At 38.8% G+C, this 24,328-nt stretch overlaps 1 protein-coding gene across 6 annotated transcripts in view; it reads right to left on the bottom strand.

The window, feature by feature from the left end:
- Positions 1-10,111: 10,111 nt before the first annotated feature.
- The window catches only part of DISP1 (dispatched RND transporter family member 1), an 87,761-nt gene continuing 73,544 nt past the window's right edge, over positions 10,112-24,328 (bottom strand). For all 6 annotated transcript variants that reach the window (XM_061475482.1, XM_061475480.1, XM_061475481.1 and 3 more), the window contains 5 exons: positions 22,623-22,746; positions 21,273-21,400; positions 20,731-20,828; positions 18,567-18,664; positions 10,112-13,767 (listed from right to left, as the gene is read on the bottom strand). In XM_061475482.1, the coding sequence (XP_061331466.1) occupies positions 10,123-13,767; positions 18,567-18,664; positions 20,731-20,828; positions 21,273-21,400; positions 22,623-22,746 (4,093 nt within the window). In that variant the 3' untranslated portion in view covers positions 10,112-10,122. The remainder of the gene's footprint in view (positions 13,768-18,566; positions 18,665-20,730; positions 20,829-21,272; positions 21,401-22,622; positions 22,747-24,328) is intronic.

Here is a 24,328-nt window from a genome sequence, read left to right as displayed (position 1 = left end):
AAAGCACACAGAATCTTTAACTTTTTTGTTAATATGATTACTCGTACAAAGAAGTATTACCAGTGTCCTGGGTTAGTGCTGTCTGCTGCCACAGGCCAAAACCTACAGCTCTTCCTTTTAAAACCTACACAGAGAAATGAGAACAATAGATTAGCCAACTGAATCCAGCTTTCCCAAGCCAGCACACAGCTGATGGCTGACTTAGCAAGAAGATGAACTAGATTTAGAGCATCAGCATGGGGAAGACATGAGAGAAGAGTTGGGCTCAGAGCACTGGGCCTAGGGACTACCGTGACCACTGATTCTACTCTACCATGAAAGAGGTAACCATTTACTCAGAAAAAGAGGTGTTCTGTCCATAAAAGACAACTACTAAAGACTATTGTATAGGATGACTTCCAGAAGCTAATATTGGCTTATGGCTTAATTTGGTATTGGAGACCACAGCACAGCACAGAGGTATACGTGGTAGCTTGGCACTGATGGCAGAATAAATAAGCCAGGCCAGACCATGTCCTGTCCCAGCTTGATTCCTTTTGTAGCTAAGGGGAGCAGGGCGAGCATCTCAGTTAAGGCTGTAAACCCTTTCCTTTGCCTGGTCAAATAAAAAGATTCATGGAAGTGAAGTAGCTCATTTGTCAAACTTGCTACCTCAAACAGGAGAAAAAGATTTCACCTGTTCCTATGCTTGTCCAACCTTCCCATGTTATTCCACTTTTAGGTTTCAATCCACTTCTATGTTGGTGTTGTGGTTTAAGCTCAGCCAATAACTCAGAACCACAGTTAGTTAACAGGAAAGAAATAGACTATATTGCATTGTTAGCCAAAAAGGCATTGCAACCTCTGGAAACCTTCAGAGGGTGATGTTCTAAGTTAGGTACAATTCTTCACTTAGGATCTCAGGCTCTCTGGACAGTCACTGGGAAGAGACACTGGTGCTTCCAGAAGATTGCACCTGGACTGGATGTCTGAAGAAGCAGGACATCATGGTGAGGGATGTACATGCTTTTTCATAGTGGCAACAGTCAGCTCTAAGTGATGGCATTCTTATTGTCTGCTGCATTCATACCCAGAAAGGCTGGAGCTCTCTGATCATACTTTATTAAACTAATTCAGTATATGGCAAAACCTGGTAGCTGGGAGTCAAAGTCTCAGTTCAGATCATCAACTGCAGGTCAGCCACTGTACATACAGAAGGGATGGAAGGGATTGAGAATGAGTCAGTTTGTCTTCCCCATTTCCTCTTCCACTGTAGGAGAGGTTACAAACAAGAGCTGTTTCTAGTCGGATACACTAAGATATGACTTCAGATCTCTCAAGTAAAAGCAAACCAATCTGAGAGGAGCGATAGCTTTGAGGAAATCTACATTCAGGCACACCTAAATGTAAAAACATGAAGAGGCCGTGGCTTCCTCACTGTCTGGGTTTCCTAAGGAAGGGTGGACCCATTTCCAGACAGCTTGGAGAAGGGGGAAGACACTGGCAGCAACAACACCTGACATGAATCTTCTCCCTCCTAATCTTAAAATGCAGCAATGTGAAACCAGAGCAAGTGTGAAAGCTGAAGACTCCAGCAGGGGTTCACATCAATCGGGCTTTCCAGGCTAAAGTGTATCAAAAAACAGGAGCGAGACAGCAAATGTTAGCTGTCAGGATGATTTCTGAGCTCTGGCATAGTCAGAAGACAAAACAGGTTTAAATCCACACCACTTAGATTTACAGTCCACCTCAGAAGCTGCCCTGTCCCCAGGTGGCAGAGGGCGTTACAGTGCAAACAATAGCTGTCTTTGGGGCAAGGCCACTTAAATAAATGAACCAGCCCTCCTCCACTGACAAGGCTGCACACAAGCACAGGGGCTCCTTCCTCAGCAGGGCTTCTCTGCATGCAGCAAAGATTTGAGGAACTCAAGCACCGGGAGGGAGCCACTCTCCGTTGCCCAAAGGAGGGGGGATAACTTGCACAGTAGCACAGTGACAATAGACAAAAGGCAAATTTCAGCCTAATATCAGACAGATAAATTACTGAGAGTTCTCATGACTGGAGACTAATCCTCAGGGATTGCATGGCCCAGTACCCCCCTGCTACAGAGGCCATCGCACCTGCTCTGCTGCTTGACATCAATCACTCCCTCGTGGTCAGAGAAGCAGGCAAGATATAATAGTGGGTCTTATTCAAGCTCTGTGCCTGGGAACATACACTTACAAAGCAGGCACACAATGGCATAATTGCAGTCCCTCTGAACTGGTTGGCCCCTTGCAGTCTGATAACCAGCTCTTATCCTTTAGGATGCGTGTTCAGACACTGTAAGGAAACAGCTGAGCCGGGAAGAACTTGAAGACAGAACACAGGTGGGAGTATATTGAAAGGAGGGTTGTGAAAAAGCCAAGCTAGACATGAGGCATGTGTATACAGATTCGCTAGCAATTAAGTGTATTTTGCTTCTGTTTTACTATTACAAAGTGTTTTGTGGTTTTTCTTCCCCCAGTTAACTCAGTTTTAAACCTAGCTGTAGGTACTTTGAATCATCTCTGCATCCAGGCTTAGCATTTCAAATGCATTATTTTAAAGGCATCATGAAATACTAAATATGATAAATGAAAAGAGAGTTAGTATGTCCCTATTGTGCTGAACCATTCATAAAAAAATGGAAGTCATAACAGTATTAAACATCAGTTTATAATAATAGGAGTTTAAGACTTGGGCATATTATTCTAGATTTTATATGTTTAAAATAAATATGAACTTAAACATAAGAGCATAGTGTTTCTTGGAGAGCACCAAAACAGAAGCAGATCAGGCTACTTTTTACATTTAACTTGGGTGAAGTGAAAAACCAAACAATCAGTTTGAATGTCTGTAACTTCATAGCTATAAAAATCCAAAGAGCTGCTGGAAGTGCTCACTGAACCACTGGCATCATTTATCAGGTTGTGGCATCTTGAGTGCCATCACACGTGGCACATACAAGACAACCAGGTGACCTGGCCCAGCTAGCATGGGTTTGCAAAAGGCAGTCCTGCTTGTCTAACCTGATCTCCTATGACAAGGTGACCAGTTTAGTGGACGAGTGAAATGCTGTGGATGTTGTCTGCCTAGACTTTACTAAAGCCTTTGACACTGTTTCCCACAGCATCCTCCCGGAGAAGCATGACTTGGATGGGTGTGCTGTTTGTGGTTGGCCAGGCCCAAAGAGTGATGGCGAATGGACTGGACTTGATGATCTTACAGGTCTTTTCCAACCTAAACAATTTCTATGATTCTATGATTTATTACAGCTTCATGGAATGTGTTCTTTTCAAAAACCACTGATTTCAAATGCATGGAAGTTTACAATTCCCTAATTAAACACCAGTCACCTTTTACATGCTATTGTTTGCAACTCTTTTTCATGCTTATTCTTCTAAGATCATAAAAATTATTGTATTCTCAAATATTATGGTTTATACACATTTTCAAGACATTTACTCTGTCTGTATCACGTACAAGAGATATCAGAGGACAGTCTCATGAACTGTCAAGTCAACAGCACTGTGTTGTTCACCTGAGACATTAAGCTAGGTGGATTTAGAAGTCCTTATAGAACTGTGAAAGTAGCAGAGCTCACCTCCTGGGGAGCCACTGTATTTTAGTTTTATGCTGTTTTGCTTAATACTTCCTGAGTTATTTCTTCTTATGTTTCGTTGTGTGAAGTTAATGCTACACAAAAGAAGGTGAGAGTCAATCACTATCATTTATGTTACAAAATTCGTAACACCCATCTTTGTCAAGATTACACTCTTGCAGTGCTATGCCAAATAAATACCTTCAATCATGTAACTACTACATCTTGAAGTATTCAAACTAGTGACAGCGTAAAACAGTACTATTTCTGCCATATTAGTAGTGTAATACTGCTGTGAAGTGCTAAAAAGCTGACATATTATACTCCCCAAATGTTAATAAAGCTTCTCTAATAAGAAAGGATCAAAGAGATTACACTACAGAACTACACAAGCTGTATTTCAAAACCTTAAGACAAATGGGAATCAACAAAAGGAGAGGAAAGACTGCTATATGCAGTTTTATGACTACATGAAATACAGAGAAAATTGGCTACCTCTAGTGTATATTAGTGTCAAAATGAGCTACATTTGGCACTTAACAGATCCAGTACTCTGTCAGGAAAGAAATCACACTGTTAGGGCATCAAAGAAAAGCCCAGAATTTTAAGGTCAGATGGGACAGAACTCTAACTAAGAACAGAGTAGAAGAAAGGGTGAATAAGGGGTTTTGACAGCTTTGCTGCTAAGACAGCCATGACTTCAAGTTCTGTCAGACTGAAAAGTGCATATATTAGGAAAAAGGTTTGATGTTCAGCCAAGCCTTATCAGATCACTTTGAAAATATTTGGGAAAATACTATCCTATATTATAAAATAGATATTTAAAATATTTTTTTAAAAGATAGACTTAAAATTATATATTTAAACAGACTATTTTTGTAAGAAAAAGTAAGGGAGAGTACCTAACCTTTTACTTCAGGATGGCACCAACAGAACTCTCCACAAAGCACTGTCAAACTCATCTTTCTGTGCTGTCAGTCTTTTCAGTGCTGAGTTTACTCAGCCTTCAGTTGCCAATTTCTGTTCATTTTTACCTGGACTGTAAGGACATCCATGGCTTCTCTCTTTGAAAATGGATTTAGGGTCAAACACCAAAGCGTACTAGGAATTATGAGCCAAGAATTCAGCAGTTGCGATACCCCTCTTACACCAACACAGCTCCAGTAACTCCAATCAACTTACTTTTGATTTATACTATTAGAGTTGAATTATTGTCCCAGTGAACCACACGCAGAAGGTGATTTTTATTCCAAAATGAAGAACTTCACCAGTGAGGGAAAAGGAGAAGAGGTGGCTGATGCAGCTACTGTCCTTTGTTCCCCCCATGCTGCAGGTACCTGGCTGCTCCTCTGTCACCTTCTAAGCACTGCTGTTACAACAAGGGGACCTGGTGCTAGGGCTGGGTGAGGGCAGACACCTCATCAGTCATCCAAAACCAAGCTGTCCTCACGAGTCTTTCATCTGACCTGAAAATGACTTCAAATGTACGTAAACTCACTAATAATCTCAGTACATCATCCATCTTTAGACTATGACATTTCCTAATATTGACTAATACTTAAAAAATATTATTGTATGCAGAAGACATGGCTTAGGTAAGGGTCTGACATTAATCATTTATATTTTAGTCACACTGTTTTCCAAGGATCAGGGGACTGTAATATCATCATCTTTACTAAAGAGTCAGTTATGAATAATCTGCTCCTTTCCTAAGCCACAGAGAAATGTGCTACAATTGCTATTGAGATAAATCTACAGGCAATTTTGGTTAAGGCTTTACAAGGATTTAAGAAAGTTTGTTTAGGCCTCAAAGCAAAGCCACCCATCTGCTCTGAAGACTCATTGCTGGAAGAGTTCAGCTTCTAACACTACCATCATTGTAGCCAGCATGAGAGCTAGTGTTATCCTTACTGCTTTTAAGGCAACAAATCAGCACCGGTTTTAATTAACAGTTTGAGAACTAAACCTATGAAATATATCTATCCATTTGTGAGTAAAGTGACATTTATCGAACTCTAAACAAATGGAATCCAAACCCAAGTTGGATATATTACCTTTCATACTTTACAGGAACTAATCAAAATTCCATGTCTCCAGGAATGAGTCTATGCAACCTTCTAAAGTGGAGACCTTAGACTCAGAATACAAGCTGCCAAAGGGAAGCAGCAAAGCCAAGAGTCTTTGGTGTGTAAGACTACTTAGTATTCAGAAGTTATAGCAAGGTAGGACCTAAAAACTGCAGCCTCTCTAAGTTGTGCACTATCTATTTTACAGCCTCCCCAGACCTTAGAGACCTTATTCTGATAAGAGTGAACTGGTGAGATACAGAGGCGGGGTAACTGATGCCAGACTGATACAACACACAGAATAAAGAGCCAAAGGGTAACAACATTAAAGTGAAGGCAGTTCTGCAATAGTGACACTGGATCCAAATTGAGGAGAATGTGGAGACTTTTTCTGAACTCAGAAAAGTTATTGCCTTTCTTCCAGCCTCTCTTACTTACGTAGACTGAGCTTTCTTTGCAAAGGCCAGTGTTGTGTCACGCTGTGGGAATATGCAATACTTAGCAGGATGGTATCCCAATGTACCATCATAAATCAAATCAAATGCTAGATGCATAGGCACTTCAGATATTAACAGCAGAAGTAAAATTTAATATAGCTTGCCAGCATGTGGAAAGAATTTAAGGTCCAATTCAATGAAGTCAGTGTGATTTTGGCCTGAATCACCCATCTGCTCCCTATATTAAGTAGTGTAACATTCTCTATATAAATAAAATAAATTCGATTTTGATGATGTTTGACATTTCTTACAGTGCTAAACTTTTTTTGTCATTTGTCAACCTGAATTTCTAGAGCTCTCTTGGACTGACTGCCAGGGCTCCATCTGGCAAAATTAGAAGTGTTCCTAACCCAAAGCATTTAAAAGGATTTCTCCTACATTAGTTAAAAAAAAAGAAAAATCGAATTAAAATGATTGTAGTGGATTGGAAAAAAAGATGGATTTTAATTTTCTTGTAACACACAATGAAACAGTAACTTAAAAAACTTTTTTGCATTTACTATACCAGCTACCTACCCAACCACCAATACCTTGTATGAGGTACCTGCATTCAGAGTGATTATATATTGAGCTTAATGTAATATTTTAAAAGACTTTTTGTAAATTATTGTACTTTTTTGTTAAACTAATCACTGTATTACCCACGCTATGTGATTGGAATCTGAAAATCACAAGCTCTAAGGACAATACAGACAGCCAAGGTATCTAATACATTAAATATAACTTTTTTCCCCTGGGTGAGGTGAATTTGAAGGAGTTGGTTTCAGGTGTAGGTCCCACTCCCAGAAGATTCTGGTTTGTATACTATAATCCTGAAGAAAACATACTAGCAACTTCAGAGCCACAAACAGATCTCTGTCTTCCTACATAAAGTCTTTCTTCCCTTGGATAATCAAAGAGGTGTCACCTTAAAGGCTCACTTCACATACAAGTCACCATAAAGTCTTCCCTAGACCTCAAAAAGGCAGAAAGCTCGTCTGTCATGTGCCAAGCTACAGGTTATCACTGCCAGAACAGTTACCAAATACCCTGCCCAATTTGGTAAATAACCCAGCATGGGTTATCCATAGAAATAAAGCTCTGCATCTTCTAAAGCCAGGACCCTATCATTTCATGAAGGAAGTACCAGCCAGCACCAGTGGTAGGGCCCTTACCCCAGGTGGGCAGCCTACAAGAGAAGCACTACACTTAGCACTACACAAGAAACGCACACACCCAGATTCACTATGTGAGCCCAATGCAAGGGAGGATCTCAATGACAGCAAATCAGTTAATGGAAATTAGAGTATTCTAGACTCATCAGCTTCCCTTGGGACTTGGCAATCATTGGCAAGTCTTGGAGAGGTGTCTCAGTAGGATCTAATGATCCTTGTTAAAACTTCTTGGAATGGAACAGGATCCCAGCCCTCCACACATCCTTCTAGCATTAAATTGGGTTTTTTCCTCTCATGAGTTTCCTGGGGATAGAGTAATGCACAGCCTTACCAGCCTTCAACTGTCACTGGAACCAACTCTTCTCTTCCACTCTCCAGGATCTGCACTGGTTTGGATTAGAGAGCCTCTGCATGAGTGGACACAGATGCGGTGCTACATACTAAGTATTAACTCGGTGCTACATACTAAGCATTAACTATTTCAATAATGGCTCCTTGTCCAGCTAAGGGATTGGGAAAGAATAAAGCAGTTAGCAGGGTAACAATGGCAAAGTCACAAAAAGCAAATACACCAATGGTACTGTTCACTAGCCAAGTACGCTAGCCAAGTACTAGCTCATCTTAATCTTTTCTAGGAGTATACTACATCACAGCTCCTTATCTGCCCCATTTTTTTTCACTGTATCAGCCTTTAAGAACATATAAATCATAATGAAAATACAATAGTAATCTCTATCACTTACCTCAGCATTATAAAATCAGTCATTAATTTAAGCAGTCGAAAGAGGCTTCCTTATACAAAATGCAGTTATGGAAAACTGGCTTAGAAAAAAAACCTCACTTTTGAGCTCATCAGCTCAAAATGTCCTGTGCTCCATAAAAGTGCTGGCTGGGGATCTCCCCTAAGGCCCATGTCTCAAAGGCACAGCTGTGAATGACAGCTGATGTGCCAGGCACTACGTAAGCATTACACACTGCTTTAGCAAGGTCTGACTGCAGGTCAATTAAACTACCATAACATCTGCTTTTATTTCAGGAGGATTTATTGCTTAGCATGCTACACACACCCCTCACAGAAACTGTGCTCAAGCAGGTGCAGTGGTCAGGAAGAAAGTCGGACAACAGCAACAGCCCGGTTTATTTCTTATGCCTTTTAATTTCTTTGGATCACTAGCTCTGCAAGTCTTAGCTCTTTATAATTAATGGCCCCTATGGTGTTGAAAGTAAAACCTTGAATCATTTACAAACATTTAGAGAGAAACTGGCTCTGAGTTATGAGTTTTAAAAGAACTTAGTTTTATTTTGTATTTAAGAAAGAATGCTACTCTTCTTAAACTATGTAAAACTATTTTAGTCTTTTATATAGATTTCAACTTCTTACTCTATTCCAGTCACTGAGATATATAAGCACTAACATCACTGCTTCCAGGGAAACCAAAAGGGTTTGTTTGTACGATACTAATCTATGTCCCTTCAACATGGACTTTACAACAGAAGGTGGCAGGCTGTTCCTCCAGTGATTCATAGGACACATGATACCGCATCAGTCCATAAAATCTATCCTCTGTTATCTGTGTATTGTAAATCAACATAATCAGCATAACTAAAGGATTATACGAAGAGAGATTTGCCATTAGGGTGCGTAGCCATTATGCCATACTACATAATTCCAGCTCTCAAATCCACTCTCCCTGAATGATGAGACCAGCAAGCGTTCCCACGACCAAACCATAGCTGTCATTTGACTAAACCCTGCAGTTACACAAACACAATGTCAGAAATCCAATGTCTTGGTTACATGGTTTAGTTCAGGATTTTAACTACATCTTGGAACTTGCGCGGGCAAGAAAACTCAGAGCACAATATTTTATGTATTTGAGGCTTTGAATTGACTTAATCTGATACTACTGACAGTAACTCTAGAACATGTTTAACTACGCCTTTCTCCACAGCAGATTTACTTCTAATTTCTGTACTTTGTGGGGGAAAAGTTCTGTGCTGCAAGGCCCAATTTTGTAACTCCTGATTTTATATGCATACATGTGTCATACACATGAATTACACTTTTCATGTCATCACTGAGAAGTAAATAATGTTAACTTACTATGTTTCCACCTATATTCTCTGGTATTTAACGGTAAAGACTATACAGGAACTGGCAGAAAGGGCAGTTTAAAATGTTTTACTGCACTATATACACAGATATTCAAAAAGTGCCCTTGACATCCAAAAGCTTTTCTTTAGATTTTGTTAGGCTAAATATTTGAAAGCAATTCCCCAAACAGGCTACCCTGCAGAGCTGGTCTTTCAGACAATCACGATTGCCTGAACATAGTCACAGTCCTGCTGCTGGTTCAAGGTGCGCACAAGCCTGCCAGGACAGCAGTAGAATAAAGGTAAATAATGTACTCTGAAAACATGGCAATCTCAGCCCACCCCAAACATTATCAACCTCATAAGCCCTGGGGAATAAGAAACTCTTCCTTTTCTGGGAGAGTTTCTTTGTCATGCTTTATTTCTTGGGATGGTTTATAAGGAGAACTCAAACTCTAAGGCCCTGGGACAAAAATTAAATTAAGCAGAATCCATATTATGAGTTACAGCAAAAAAAAAACATTCAGGACAACATGAGGTTTTACTACATGTAATGGCTTTATGAAATGTATAAATGTTACTGTTCTATAAAATACATGTTTCATTCCAAAACGCAAACTGTAATTCATATTTATTCAGGATTTGCCTTTTTGGTGTTTTAAGCTTCCTTTTCAAAAGAAAGACACAGAATTCCCAAATTAAATATTTATTATAGTGTTTTTATTAACAAACTTTCATTGGAAAGTTCTGGGCGCATTAACATAGGAGGCACATTGGCTTCGATGTTTGGCATTTGACAGTCAACAGAATTGCACTTCACTGTGATAGCCTTGCTACAGCAGTGGGGATTTTCACGGCAACCCTCGTAGCGAGCCTCTCTCACTGACCTGTTCAGCAGATGGGTTTTATCATTTTGGTCAGCCTTCAAAACCTGGTCATTCTGCAAAGAACACTGATCTATCTTGCTCTCAGCTTTCTTTTTTTGCTTTGACAGAGAGGCTTTCTTGCTTTCAACCCCGTTCGCTTCTGTACCACCCTTTTCATCACGCTTGTCTGCCTGCTGACAGAATCCCTTTTGGTTATTTAATACACTGTTCTCACATTCAGAGCAACGCACTATCAGAGGTCCTGCTTTGTGGCAGACAAACTGTGAGGAGCTCATCACCTTTGGAACAGTTCTAAGGTTCTCCTCTGGGTTTGGATGAGCTTGTGACTCTGTCCTATTTATTCTCTGATGTGCCTGGAACTGCTGCATGGACTGGAGGAAAAAGTTTTTAGGCAGAGAGCTCTGCGTCATCGTTCTTTTGAGCCTTCCTTGAAGGCAACTGCAGTGGAGCACATGCTGGACTGGATGCACATAACCTTCGGCAGCCTGCTGTAAAGCATTTATAGGAGCTATGGAGCTTTGTATCTGTACAGTTCCCTGTGAAGGAGAACACTGGTAACAGAAGGCATCGCTTAACTGTTGGCATGAGTGTGGACTCCACTTCACTGCCACTTGCTTATATGCATCAGGACAGCTACACTGCCTGTTTTGAGAGAAAATTGGGCATATGGTGTGTTGGTCAATAGATGTCTGTAGTACAGCTGAACTACCAACATTTTTTATGCTTTTGCTCACGTCACTATTATAGGTTGAATGCACAGGCATACATGTGTTTTGGGGCCTGCTGCTGAAGAGCTCAGAGCAGATATGAGTTTCTTCATAGGCCACTTTCTCTGCAGGGTTACAAATACCAGTTTGTGACGCCAGAGGCTCAAGCTCATAGTGCTCATGCTCCATTTCTGGCTTTTGACTTCTGGAGTCCAGCTGATACTTGCTAATGGGATGTGATTTATTTTGCCCTCTGCCTCCTTGGCCTCCTGAAAAGGTCTGAGAGAAGGCATTACACCGCAGTTTTTTTGGTAGCGGGATCTGGCCACAAGTGCCCTGGGGTCCAAGGCATCGGCACATGCACTGGAAGAAGAACGTTGCAAAAGCCCAACTAATGCACATTATAAGCATCATGAAAGTGCCAAGTTGCGTGTACGCCAGCACTGTAGAGGGCATCATCATTGCTCCAGCTACAAATGTAGTCAATGCAGCCATTGCAATAGCAGAACCCATACGGCTTAAAGAAAAAATTACTTTTCCCTCTCGGTCAGGGTCAGGGGCTAAGCGATAAGCCACTCCATAATGAACAGCAAAGTCTACAGACAAGCCGACAGCCACCGAAATAGTGACAGATTCTAACACATTTAGCTCCCATCCAAGGAGAACCAGAGAACCTACAGTGACAAAAATAGTTCCAGCTATTGAAACTATTGCATAAAGGCTTATAATTACGTTCCAAGTTGTAAGAAGCATTACACTAAATGCAACAGCAACTGAAAGACCCATGGCAATCAGAGTACCATCAGAAAGACTGTCCTGAAGATCATAAAATTCAAGGTTACTCACAAACCAACCATTGCTAAGACCTTCCGGAGCAGAACTAAGCTCACTTGAAATCCACGAGTCCACCTCCTTGTAGAACTGATGCATTTTCTCATATGCCAGGGTGAAGAGGTAGGTGCTTTGGAACTCCAACACCACCGCCCTGATGGTGTCATTTAGGTCAAAACGAGGCCCTGGCGTTTTACTATCTAAGTGGTACCCTGTGCTTCTTTCTAGCTCCATTATAGCTCTCTTGATACATAATTCAAAAACTTCTTGTTTGTATGGAAAGCTCCAGTGGCTGCAGCACGGGTAAAGAGACGGCTCATCGCAGTCTTGATTTTCCATCCACTGCTTAAATGTTTCGATGAAGCAGCTTGTGAAGTCTTGTTCTTCAGTCTGATAGTAAAACGTTTGATTTCTTAACTTCTGACAGAAACGCAAAATCCAAACCTGTGAAGCTGGGCTAGCAATATTAAAACTGCTATCTAGCTGCAGCTTTCCTTTACTTTTAGGGTTTAAAGGGTCACCATTATCCTCAGGGGTGACACCCCAGATTACTGTTATTGGCATGTGAAGCTCTTCTCCATGGTGGACACGTTCAAACATAAAAAGCTTTTTGTATTCTGCATCATATCGTTCAAATGGGTGAGAAGACCTAAATACCTGAAACTCTGAGAGCTCCAGTGATGGTAATTTCATCTTTGGATTTACACACACGATATATGCTCCACCAATTGTTAAGGCAAGGAACCAGAAAAGCCAAATATATCGAAATCTGATAACAATGCATGGCAAAACTTTCTCAAAAAATATCCTAGATGCTTCTGAAACTGAAAAAATAATCTTGTGGAACATTTGGCACAACACTGTCCAGCAGTTTTTGTTGTTGTATACCCTCTGCTGAGGTTTCTTAAAGCAACTGAAAATATTGAGAAGGTATCGTTCATGTAATACAACTACAGCAGGTAGCCACGTAACCATCAGAACGTAATTCACCAAAATAGCAGTGCCAGCATAAACACCAAAACACCTGATTGCTGTGATATTGCTGACATAATTAGCATAGAAGGCAGCAGCGGTAGTAAAACTCGTGACAAACATGGAAAGAGCAGCGTGCTGCAATGTGATGCTCACCGTCTCAGAGGTTCCAGCATGAGGTTTATCAAATTTTGTGTAGTTCCAAACGTCACATAAAACAAAAGCATCATCTGCTCCAATCCCAACAAGAATAATCAATGCTGTGAGATTCATGAATGGGAAAAACTCAAAATTAAATACTACCCGATAGAGAAAGTAAGAAATAATCAAGGAACTAATTATTGCAAACATAGTCATCAGCGTAATAAACATGGACTTCGTGTATACACACATAACTAATAAAACAATTACAATGGCTATAGCAGGATACACAGTATCCATCAACAGGTAATCTTGAAACAACCTATGTTTTATTCCAAACTCAATCCCTGTGACGGTTGTTACACCATCGGAAGCGTTCCAGTTCTCAAAGTTATCTAGGTAAATGCTCATCATGCTTTCCCCTTTCTCAGTCGGAGAGAAGAGCATGCTGTATTTTAAAGCTGGTAAGACATACTCAGCTGTCTTTGGGCTCAGAAAATCCTTGTCCACTAGGTAGTGAAGGATCTGGTAAACAGCGTTGTACTTGGTACATTTGCGAGGCACGTTTGTACACTTGAGTTGGTCTTTCCTTTTGGCATTCATATCCCAGCAGTCCGGCCCCAGGGTTCCGTTGTAGTAGTATTTGGCACATGTGCGAAGCAGCTTTAGGGTGTGAGAGACATCCCGTTCTACTATTTTTTGACACGATGACCTGTTATTTAGAATAGCAATATAGTTGCCCAGTGTCCAGCTGGGACAGCACGAAGCAGCAGTGGCTCTCTGGCAGAGATCACCAAACTGGGAATGGGATCTGATCTGTATAAAGACAGGCAGGGCAAAAAAATCCAGTTTAAAGTAATAGTCTGAATTATTAGAAACATTCACCCACCAAGCAAATAAAACATTCCAAAGTGATGAAAATTCTCCTTATGGTCCTTTTGTGTTATCGTTTTAAATTCTTATCTCCACACACATTGGTTTTGATCAGTATCCTCTTACATGCAGCAGACTAAAGCAGCAGTAACTCAGTACACTTACTTGTCACAGCAGTGTAACATTGGCAGAACTGTTAGGAATATTGTAATTCTTTTGTTTGAAGATGCACTGAGGTCTTGGTTTTTTTTCCCCAAGATTGAAGACTATTAATTCTCTTTTATTATCTCATGTTACAAGTCTGAAAATAAACAGCAATGAAGCTTCGTTCTGCTTGGAATCATGTACTGAACTTCCTAGGAGAGTCAGGGGACTTACTATCCAGAAAGACAAGACGTGACAACTTTATAACAACTTCCTCATCTGACTTCAGGCACCCCAAAATAATCCCTGCTGCACCAAGACAAAGGTCATGCCTCTGAATAATGCATCCACCATGGGACAAAGTCCCATGAGATGACTAGGGAGCAAAGTGGAGGAAGATGCAGCAGCAGCAAGGCCAGAGAAGTCTCAGGGACATGTGCAGGGAGGGAACAGAGCTGGTCCATGGGGGACAACTGCTTGTTGTCAGCCCAGGGGACTGCTCAAAGCTTAGGAACTCCTACCTGAGCTTTACAGAAATGATGGCAATTTTAACACTTTGGTTAAGGACTCTTCTTAGCTAAATGAGTGTTAATCCTTTATGTGCGTACTCTTTCTTTCACAGATTCAGTTAAAGCCAGATTCAGTTGAATATTCCAGATTCAGCTGAAGCCAGTAGAACATGACTTAAGTAAATACTCATAAGGCAAAACTGAAAGTACCTATAAAATCGAACTAAAACTCTTAAGTAACAAGGTTAGGCCAAGAAAGTTTTCCCAAGTTGGGAAAACTCAATCTTGATAGGGCACAGGGAACAGAAGTCTTAAAAGCCAGAACTTTTGGCTTTTTATACATGACAAATTAGAATTAATCCTTCAAATAGACGTGTGTAAAATTTCAGTCTTAATCAAGTGACATAGAATGCATACATATTAATACACTCACATTAATAAAGCCATGTGCTTAAGAGCTTACAGGAGTGGGCCCTGAAACCATTATCTATGCGTGTTTTAAATTTAGCTGGTTTAAAATATACCACTTTGGGGTTTTTTTTGTTTGCTTGGGGTTGTTTATTTGTCAGCAAAATTGCACAATCCTTCATAATGCAGACAAAAAACCTGCACTTGGGGATTCTCACAGTGGTTCTTTACCATAGCTTTACTATGGACTTGAATCTTGTCACCTGGTTTCTGAACAATAACAAACTGGCATTCCAAAAACACAGGATAATTCACATTTGATTGTTTCCAGATAAAAACACTAACACATGCAAACCCAGGAAAAACTGAACAACCTACTAAATAAAAGGAAGCACTGGAATAGCATATCTGTATTTTTCATGGCACATCTCCAGGTTAATCCTAGGAGGATATAATAGGCAAATTGGGAGGAAAGCACTGTATTGTCTTCTCTATGTATTCAAGTTCAAGATGGGACAATGAGGTTTATATGCTGTTCTCCAACACTTGCTGCAGGCCATAAACATTCACATTCATCAGTAAAGTAGCTGTTGCCAAAGATAAAGTAACATGAGCTGGCAGCTGGAAATTAGAAATTAAAATACAAAATTTAGCTCTGTAGAGCTCATTAAAACACTATGTAAAATAATAATATATTGTAGCACTGGGCTTTGGTGGTGATCCAAAGGAACTGAAAAGGCCATTTTGCTTTTGCCAGACTTGGCCTGCCACTGGCAACATTTTCATTTATTTTGGATCCAGTAAGGAGACTAAGCTCTGCAACCTGTGTACATGCTGTATCTGTGGGCAGCTCTGCCCAAATGGATCCACACAGTGTGAATCACAAACAACATCGGTTTGGGGAAGCAGTCAGAGATCATTTACAGTCTTTGAAGTTTATAAAATAACTGTTTACAGTTTATAGGGAAAACATTCTACAATTAACAGGTGGGAAAAAAAAGGGGCTCTTCTTATCCAAGTAGTAAAAAATTAGAACACTTCCTATAGCTATTTGGTATATAAAGTTTCCATGAAGATTATAGGACTACCATATGCTGAGCAGCTGCAGGATGGAGCCCCTAAGTGTCCGTAAAACATATAGTTAAAGTAGTTACAAGCAGATGTGAATACAATTAACACACGTGGGATATACTGTTAGCTCATACTAAAGCAAATACTAGTCGGTGCTGAAATCCTGTTTATCATCAGAAAAATGCTAGAATTCTATAGTTTATATTTCCAGAAAATAGCTTCTGATCTTCCTGGCTTGGAATACAGAAAGCTTTGCTACTTTCTTCTACAGAATAGGGTTCCTACACAGGCATGAATTTAACAACAAACATAACCACAGCCAGAAGAGACTGGACTGTCACCCAAGTCACCAGTTTCTTCTGATAGCTGCAGTGCAAGTCAGCATTCTCTCAAGGACTGGCTTCAAAAGAGGGGCATATCACAGCACTTCAGAGTCGTATGATCAATTCATGAGCTTAAAAGGTGTTAGAGGTGCTTAGGAATTGTTAGAAAGTGTGACGATTGTTTAAACATGGCACTTGTAAGTAACAAGCATTTAAAAAAAAAACTAATGAAAGAAGATTCAGCCCTTTTTTATCCCTGAGTATCTAATTTTTATTATAAATTTACACGCACAGAACTACAAGTGCAAAACTTAACCAATCCATTTGTTTTGTCTACTAGCTAAAAATCAACACTGCTATCATGATGCACTGTCATTCCGCTCAGCTGAGATGTTCAATTACTACATTCTTAAGTCAATTACAGGAAAGATCCACAGAAACATTACGTGCAACAATCCCCTCTATAAATACACACGTAACTGTGGGTGTAGCTGAAGTAGCCAACACTTAATTTTCTGAAGTGTTCTTATTTCAAGGTAAGAGCTATCTTTATGGCTACAAGAAGTGTGATGCTTGGTTGGTTGTTTTTTTCTGAAGTATTTTCATCCTTCCTCAGAAAATAATGTATTTCAAATGTACTTGAAAAAATAAATCATTATCAAAGTGTGCAAATAGGGAGGAAAACCCCCAAAATTCCTCAGGAGTAATGCATCCATTAAAAAGATGATTATTCAGAGGTAATTAACTCTTTATTCTGTTATAGAGAAGTATTTTATTATGCATTGCTTTGCAAGGATCTATACTACCTGGGATTTACCTGCACCAGCTATGTGACTAAACTTCTAGGGTCAAATGCAGAGATAACTCAATTTTTACCCTTGTAAAAGGTTATTCCCCACTGTATCTCCTGATTGAAGTGCCGACATGATTACCCCTAGTTCAGTTCATTCAAACTGAGCTGGGTTAGTTTAAATACTGTACTTTGCTCACCTGGCTCATTCTGACTGAAAGAGATAAAGGATAATCACATGAGCCATCCTGCCGGTGCAATAATCTCTGATGGGGAAATAAGGAACATTTCCTGAGCATGTGAGGACAAAAACCACTTACAGCAACAGAGGCCAACCAGGACAAAATGCCTGTGAGCAGACTGCCAAAGGAAATCTGTTACAGAATGTTTCACTACAGCTCAACATTTTAAGCAAGCAAATGCCAGCTGTTAGGAAAAACAGTTTGGGAATTCGCTATATTAATACAGTTGTCTTAAGGGCAACAATGAACAAAACTAACAATGAAAACATTCAACATGAAATAAATGTGGTATAATATGAAGCTGATTCTTTTTGTTTGGGAGAAGAAAGAAAAAGTGGAAATAATCAGATCATTATTAATAGAAGAAAATTACATTGCTTTATCTCCATGCAAAGTCACCAGTTCACACGAATTTACGGTTACTCAGCAGCTCAAAGGAATTCATTCCAGCAAGTGATAAGCTTATATTTTATAAATACACCATATGAATGCTTATTTTATTTTAACCTTTGCAGTTAACTTCCATCAGTTGAAACCAGACATTGATTTCAGAGTACTCAATTATCTTCTAACACATGTAAAAGAAGCTACGTCAGCTCAGAAGCTGGCTATTACAATAGTTATTTTGACTACACAAGGTACTGAGTACAAGGAAAGCCAAGAAAAATAATAACAGGGCCAGACAGACAAAGCCAAAATGTCTCCTTTAATTTTCTCAGTTTTAAAGAGAAAATTAATATTACCCTGAAAGTATCATTATCAACACATGATTAGCTGGGCCGTATTTCTAGCTACTATATCCATGTTCCTCTGATGTCCATCTGATAATCTATTCTCTTTCAACCTAAAGAAAAAGAAAATGCTGAGTGACCAACTGGGTGTCAGAGAAAACTGCATGCGCTATGAGGATGCAGCAAGAAAAGATGAATTATTTGCTGGGAAACAAGAACAAAAATCCATGGAATAATATTCCAAGAGGGAACACACAGCAAAAGTTAAGGCAGTTCTTCCTGCAACACTCTTCCACCTATTCTGGTTGTAATTAGTAGCAAATCCAAATAAATTCCCTTGTACAATTTGTTTTACAATTGGAAGTTGTTTAACTTTGTCTGCATGCTGCCTGACCATTCAAAAAGGATGTGAACAGCGTGAAGTCCTCTCATATGCTACCAGATGGCAACGGGCAGCAAAACAAAGTTTCAAATATGTGCTTCGTATCTGCAAGTTAAACAAATGAAACGCCATCTTCACTTACCCTCAAGTTATCTACATTGCACATTGACTTAATTGCATTCAGATTCCATAAATTCTCTCCTTCTGTTGATGTAAACACCACTCGTGAATAGCGATCACCTGCAATTACAGGATGGGGGGGTTACAGACTGTTTGGGTGTGCCTGGCATCAAAGACTGAGGCAAAATCCCACCATTCAAATGACACAGACAAAAATCTTTGTCAGGTCATGGGAATCCACCTCCTTTTCAAGACGAGCTCTTTATCTGCAGGACTCAGTCCACATGAAAGTTTCAGTTTCGTTAACATGCTTATAGTAAATATCGTATCTTCAATTCTTTATATCACTTAGGAGCTCTATTCAAGCCAACTATCTTCTGAAATATGACAGACAAAAATCAAATGATCTAATCAGCGAACTATGAAATTCTTGGCACAGCATAATGGCAGCACACAGATAATAGTAATCAAAGGCTGATTTAGTAAGTCATTTAGGAATATAAATAATAATTATAAAGCTGTTTCTACAAGAATGTTTTTGCTTTAGAAGCAAATGACTGCAGTGGAAGTTGTGATATCCTTGAGGCGAGTTTAAAGAATTCTACAGTTTAGATACATACAGCTTAAATTACAAATTAAATCACATTTATTGGAAGACAGCTTTTAGGAAAGGAAATAATTACAAAGTGGCTCTGAAATCTTTATGAATAGCTAACAGGGGAAACATATACAAACACAACTATGCAGTACTATGTAACACAATATGGTACTTTGAGTTAAGAAATACTATCATATTAATTACAATATGCCCAAAAATACAAAAGGCTGAATTTTTCCTACTGCTCTGAATGTGCAGAATTTTTGCCTTTCACAAGACTGTAATGAAGACTCGAGGGAAGTGCTCTATGATCCCTGACCATGCTTTAGGATCAAGGAAACAGAAATCTACAGATCCTGGAGCCGGCAAAGACAGATATCAAGAATAATAAAAATGGGTCAAGAGGAAATCAACTATTTTCCTTACATAAAGGACTGGCAAACTTTCCCATAGAATCAACTCCTTCATGACTACCACAACTGAGACTAGGCAGAAACTGTAGTGTAAAGAATGAGAGAGACTACACAGAAACAGTGGGCAGGAGAAAGAGGAGTTAATTCTGCAGCAAGTTGCAGTTAATGCTCAGTAGAGTTTCAAGTACATTTCCTCTTCCTCACACAAGATATGCTCAGCCTAATTTGGTTCTGCTCACAGGAGCAGAAATTAGGACCTTGCTCACATCCTCTCACTTAGATTTAAGACTATGCTGTAATTGAAAAAAAAAAAGAAAACCAACAGCACCATAAATCTGTTTTCCACCCTGGTTTTTACTGGTCCTTGCTCGTTCAGATCAAGTAATATAAACAAGTAATTCCACAATTATGTTTTTGTGCTGTTATCAGTCCTCACATATTGGAACAGCAGCAAAAGAGCCCAGGTCATTGTAAGAATAAAGGCAAGATCTCCATCTGTGAATGCATGCTCTCTGCCAGAACAGGAGTTATCAAAGTTTTGCAGTATGCCTTGGAAAAAGGCAGTAATGACTTCTTTTTTTGTCCTCTAGTTTAACTTAGACAGCTTCATAAGCCCTCACTAGTTTAAGGTGGTTTATTTTATATTTATTTTTGGTTGTTTAAGGGTGTATTTTATTGGGGGGGTGGGGGCACTTTTAGGGCTTTGTTTGCCCTTTTTTTCTAAACAAGAAAATTCTGTGTAAGACATGACCTGGGGATGTCTTCTTATGTCTTTCCATACACAGAAAAAGTATTTTGATTTAGGTTTTTTATAAGTAAGTTAATGGAACAGATTTAACATGACTTCTTCCCTGGTGTGAATTAAGTGCTACCTCTGTAGTCCTATACAAACACCCCTTTTACAATGATCACATTGCCAGTAACTAATAAATGAATCGTTACAGGAAATGGAACCACTTAAAGGAAGCATTTTCAGTTGCTTCCTAGGAAGAGCCAATAGAACATTGCATTTCAACCCCACTTCTTCAGACTTTTGCATTCAGAAAGAAGGTGCCTGTTGTGAATTTGCTAAACATAAAATATTTTCCTAATAACATATACAATATACAGAAGAGTGCAGAAATCATTCAACTGATAGAAGTTTTTAGCCTTCCTAACATCCCTACTCCACTTACTTGGAATATCACAAAAAAATGTATCCTTGTGGAAGTTCCAGTCTGCTTGCCTCTTCTCTCTTTCATAGTGATCATCTGACCATCTGTCATCTTGATGACTGAGAAAAGAACAAACAGTTTATTTCCCTTACCTTAGCAAAGGGATTATTAATAGAAAGAGGATCGAAACAAGTCATACATCTCAATAGTTATTATATATGAGAAAATGTATTTTTACCAACATGACTTTGGTATACAACAACTGGAACATTCATTGCATTTTCTGTTTAAATTAGAGACTTCAAAAGAAACATGATTGAGCTCAGTAGTGAAAATACCCATAATTCAAAGAGAAAACTAAAATAATACATTTTTTAAAGGGCTGACAATGGCACATATATATTTCCATGTGAAAGGCTTTAAGAATTGTGGATTATCAGATCCAATATTTACTGAAATCAGTGGCAGTATATATATTCATGTCAGAGGGTTCTGGAGCAAGCACTAAGTGCACACCAAAAACCCCCAATGAAATAAAATACATTTTTAATACAAATTCTTACCTCTTAGCTTGCTCATCTGCATACTTAAAAGGATAGTTTGCAAGTGTTGCTTTGTATCCTGTGTTTTTCACCATATTGTTCCATGTGACCAATCTCTGCCCTATGGCCGTCCCTCTTGGCTCAAAACCCTAAGAGAAGAGCATCACAAAATTCCATTAATACTTTTCATTCTTTAGCTCAAATGAGAAAGTGGAAACATAATCAAAGTGATGGATAGTTTTCATTATGAAGCATAGTGACTCCAGATGTCTACTTTTAAAGGTAAAATGCTTTCTGACAGGTCAGGAAAAATAATGACCAACCGTACAGAGTGACAAGGGATTAAGAATTCTTGCACGTACTGCTACTCTCCTTGAGAAGTAATGATGATTTAGTCTATCAAATATTCAACACTTAGTTTTCAGAGCAAGGGCATCCTGGAGAGTCCTTTTCTGTATCTCAATTAGCAACCTTTAATGATTAAATATGATTAAAAGCACTCAAGTATGTCTTCTCTACTTCTCTAAGAATAAGGCAAATCTTGAAGTAATTTTGAAAGTGACTGAAACAATTTTAATAATTCTGCTGTTTTCAAGAAATATCCATTACATACGGATATGTACAGATATAGCCCACTGTAATGTAAGTAACTTATAGGGACAATGTATTTTGATTTGAGGATAATAATTAAATAAAGTATTTTCAATAAAAGTCCCAAAACCTACTCCTGTAAAACAGCTCATGAAAAGTAAGAAATGAGCCCAGTATTTAACAGAATCTAATAAAAGTCACTTTGAGTCTTTTAATATAGATATCATTTCATCCTCAGAAGGCACTCTGAATCCCCTTTTCCATAACAGATCCTGCCCCTCACTTTTGGAAACCTGATTTAGAACGTACTGTGTTGTGTTGTACATCTAAAACTGGGATGAATTTAGTTCATCTACAGCAGCTCTGTTGAAGGACATATGACCTTTCAACAGCAAAATGCAGAAGGAATTTAAAACAGTGTATAACATCCCCCTGATGGCAACTGCATCTTCATATCACAGTGAACTGTCAAGATTTAATACTTATTTTTTCAATTAGAAGTATTACAAGGCTCTTTAACAACTCATTTCTTTCATGGGTTCATTAGGCAGAACTTGCTTCTGCAAGCTTGCTACCAGTTGAATATCTCTGGAAATTGATTCCCAAACAGATTCACAGTACAGAGAACCTTTTCAGGCATATTAATGATGAGCTCTTTTCCTCAGTTTAAGAGCACTGTACTAATTGCTGCACTTGCATCTACTGTTTACTGCTATCATTGAAGAAACAGCAAACCAGAAAATACTTATTTGACAGCACAATTCATTAATATTTACCTACCAGCAATGGATCAGAGAAATCTGGAAGATCTGGAACTAATATTCCAACCAGTGCACACACCACTATTAACACAGTACACATGCCCAGGACCACCACCGGCCAGTCTGCTATCAGTGCAGCATAGCTACATGGAGAGGAACAGAGAAAGAGATGTTACACAGCTGAAAGTTATACACAAAATTAATCCATGCCTGTCTAAAGAACCGTGTTGAAACACTGACCTATTTTCTTTGTTATATTTCCAGGAAATTAAGCTAGCTATCATAAATGGATGGAAACCATTTGAAAACAATTTGTTTCTACCCCTTTATTTTACTTAAGTAAGAAAACAAAAGAACACCCCAACACTTTCTATCACATCTCCCTAATGAAACTTTCTATTGTCATATAGGAAAGCTTCTCATATCAGACTGTTACTTTTCTGCCCAGGAATTCTAGCCCAAAATGTAGGCTTTATCCTAGATTTAATTTGTGCTGCTACAGAGATGATTAACTATGAGCTACTGGAACAGCTATTTCTGTTGTTTAGTGCATGTTCAGCATTTAAGACTGTCATAGCAATGATTTACATAAAATGCTTTTATAGTAAAAAATGGGGAAAAAAAAAAGGGCATATATGTGACGTGAAAAATGTTTAAGACTAAACACACTTTTCTGTATGAATACTTTTTCCTTAACTTATACTTAGCTTTTAGGATGGATATTATCCATGGTTGTGGATCACTAGAAAATAGATGCTTTGTTCAAGATTTAATGATAGAAAACTTCAGTTTCTTCTTTGAAAGCTTAAGCTTTTCTAAGAAGAATATCAAAGAGAGGAAAAAAATCATTTTTAAAGTAGAGCCCAATAGAAAACATTTCCTCTATATTTAAAAGTCATTAAAAAAAAGCCTCCTCAAACCCTAAATACCAAAGGTCCATAAAATCTGCTGTAAATTCAAAGGCGCAAGGGAGCTGCGATGTGATACATAAACTAGTCAGCATTAACTTAATCTTCTAGTATAAGTCATATTCTTGGATTTTAACTTAGTTAATATTAAATTTTAAGAGTGAAAGAATTTTTATATGTGAATGTAGTTTTCATCATTCTCATAAAATATTTTTATTTTATAAAAATAAAATATTTATATTATTAGTTAAATTGATAGAAAAGTAGCAGAAAATAAAAATGAAACCAGAAATCTTAACTCCTGGATAATTCCTCTTAACACTAAAGACTTGAATTCATAGAGTTTATGTTTTAAGGGCAACACTGCCTAATCTGGGGAGCAAAGAGAGTATAGAAAGTCCATCAAGTTTAAAAGGCATTAGCAAAATAATTACAGGTTATGAATCATTCAATACTGACACAGTGTGTCTCCGTACACACTAAATATAGAGCAGAAAGATCTGTGCTCTTATTTCTTCCTCAACTCACATGCAACATAACATGACAGTTTATAGCAGAGTGCTCCTTCACTTATTTCGACTGTCTCACAAGATTGTGGTTATTTTCAGTTCTGAGCAACTCATTACCTACACACAGCTGAATTATTGGCTGCACAGCAATCTTCTGTCCCATTGCTAAGAAGGGAGGTAATACCCAGATCCTCACTCTAGCAACAGCTTCCCAGTTTTCCAACTGTAAAAGCAACGGCAGTGAGCCAGCTTGTTGCTAACTTGCCCTTGCATGCGGAAACAGGCATGTCTAGGGGTCCAAGAACAGC

Source organism: Pezoporus flaviventris, unplaced genomic scaffold, assembly GCF_033815535.1.
Source record: "Pezoporus flaviventris isolate CSIRO_AGI_PZ_B2104156 unplaced genomic scaffold, CSIRO_AGI_Pfla_v1 ptg000083l, whole genome shotgun sequence".
Lineage (NCBI taxonomy): Eukaryota > Metazoa > Chordata > Aves > Psittaciformes > Psittacidae > Pezoporus > Pezoporus flaviventris.
This window is presented reverse-complemented; position numbering and strand designations above follow the sequence as displayed.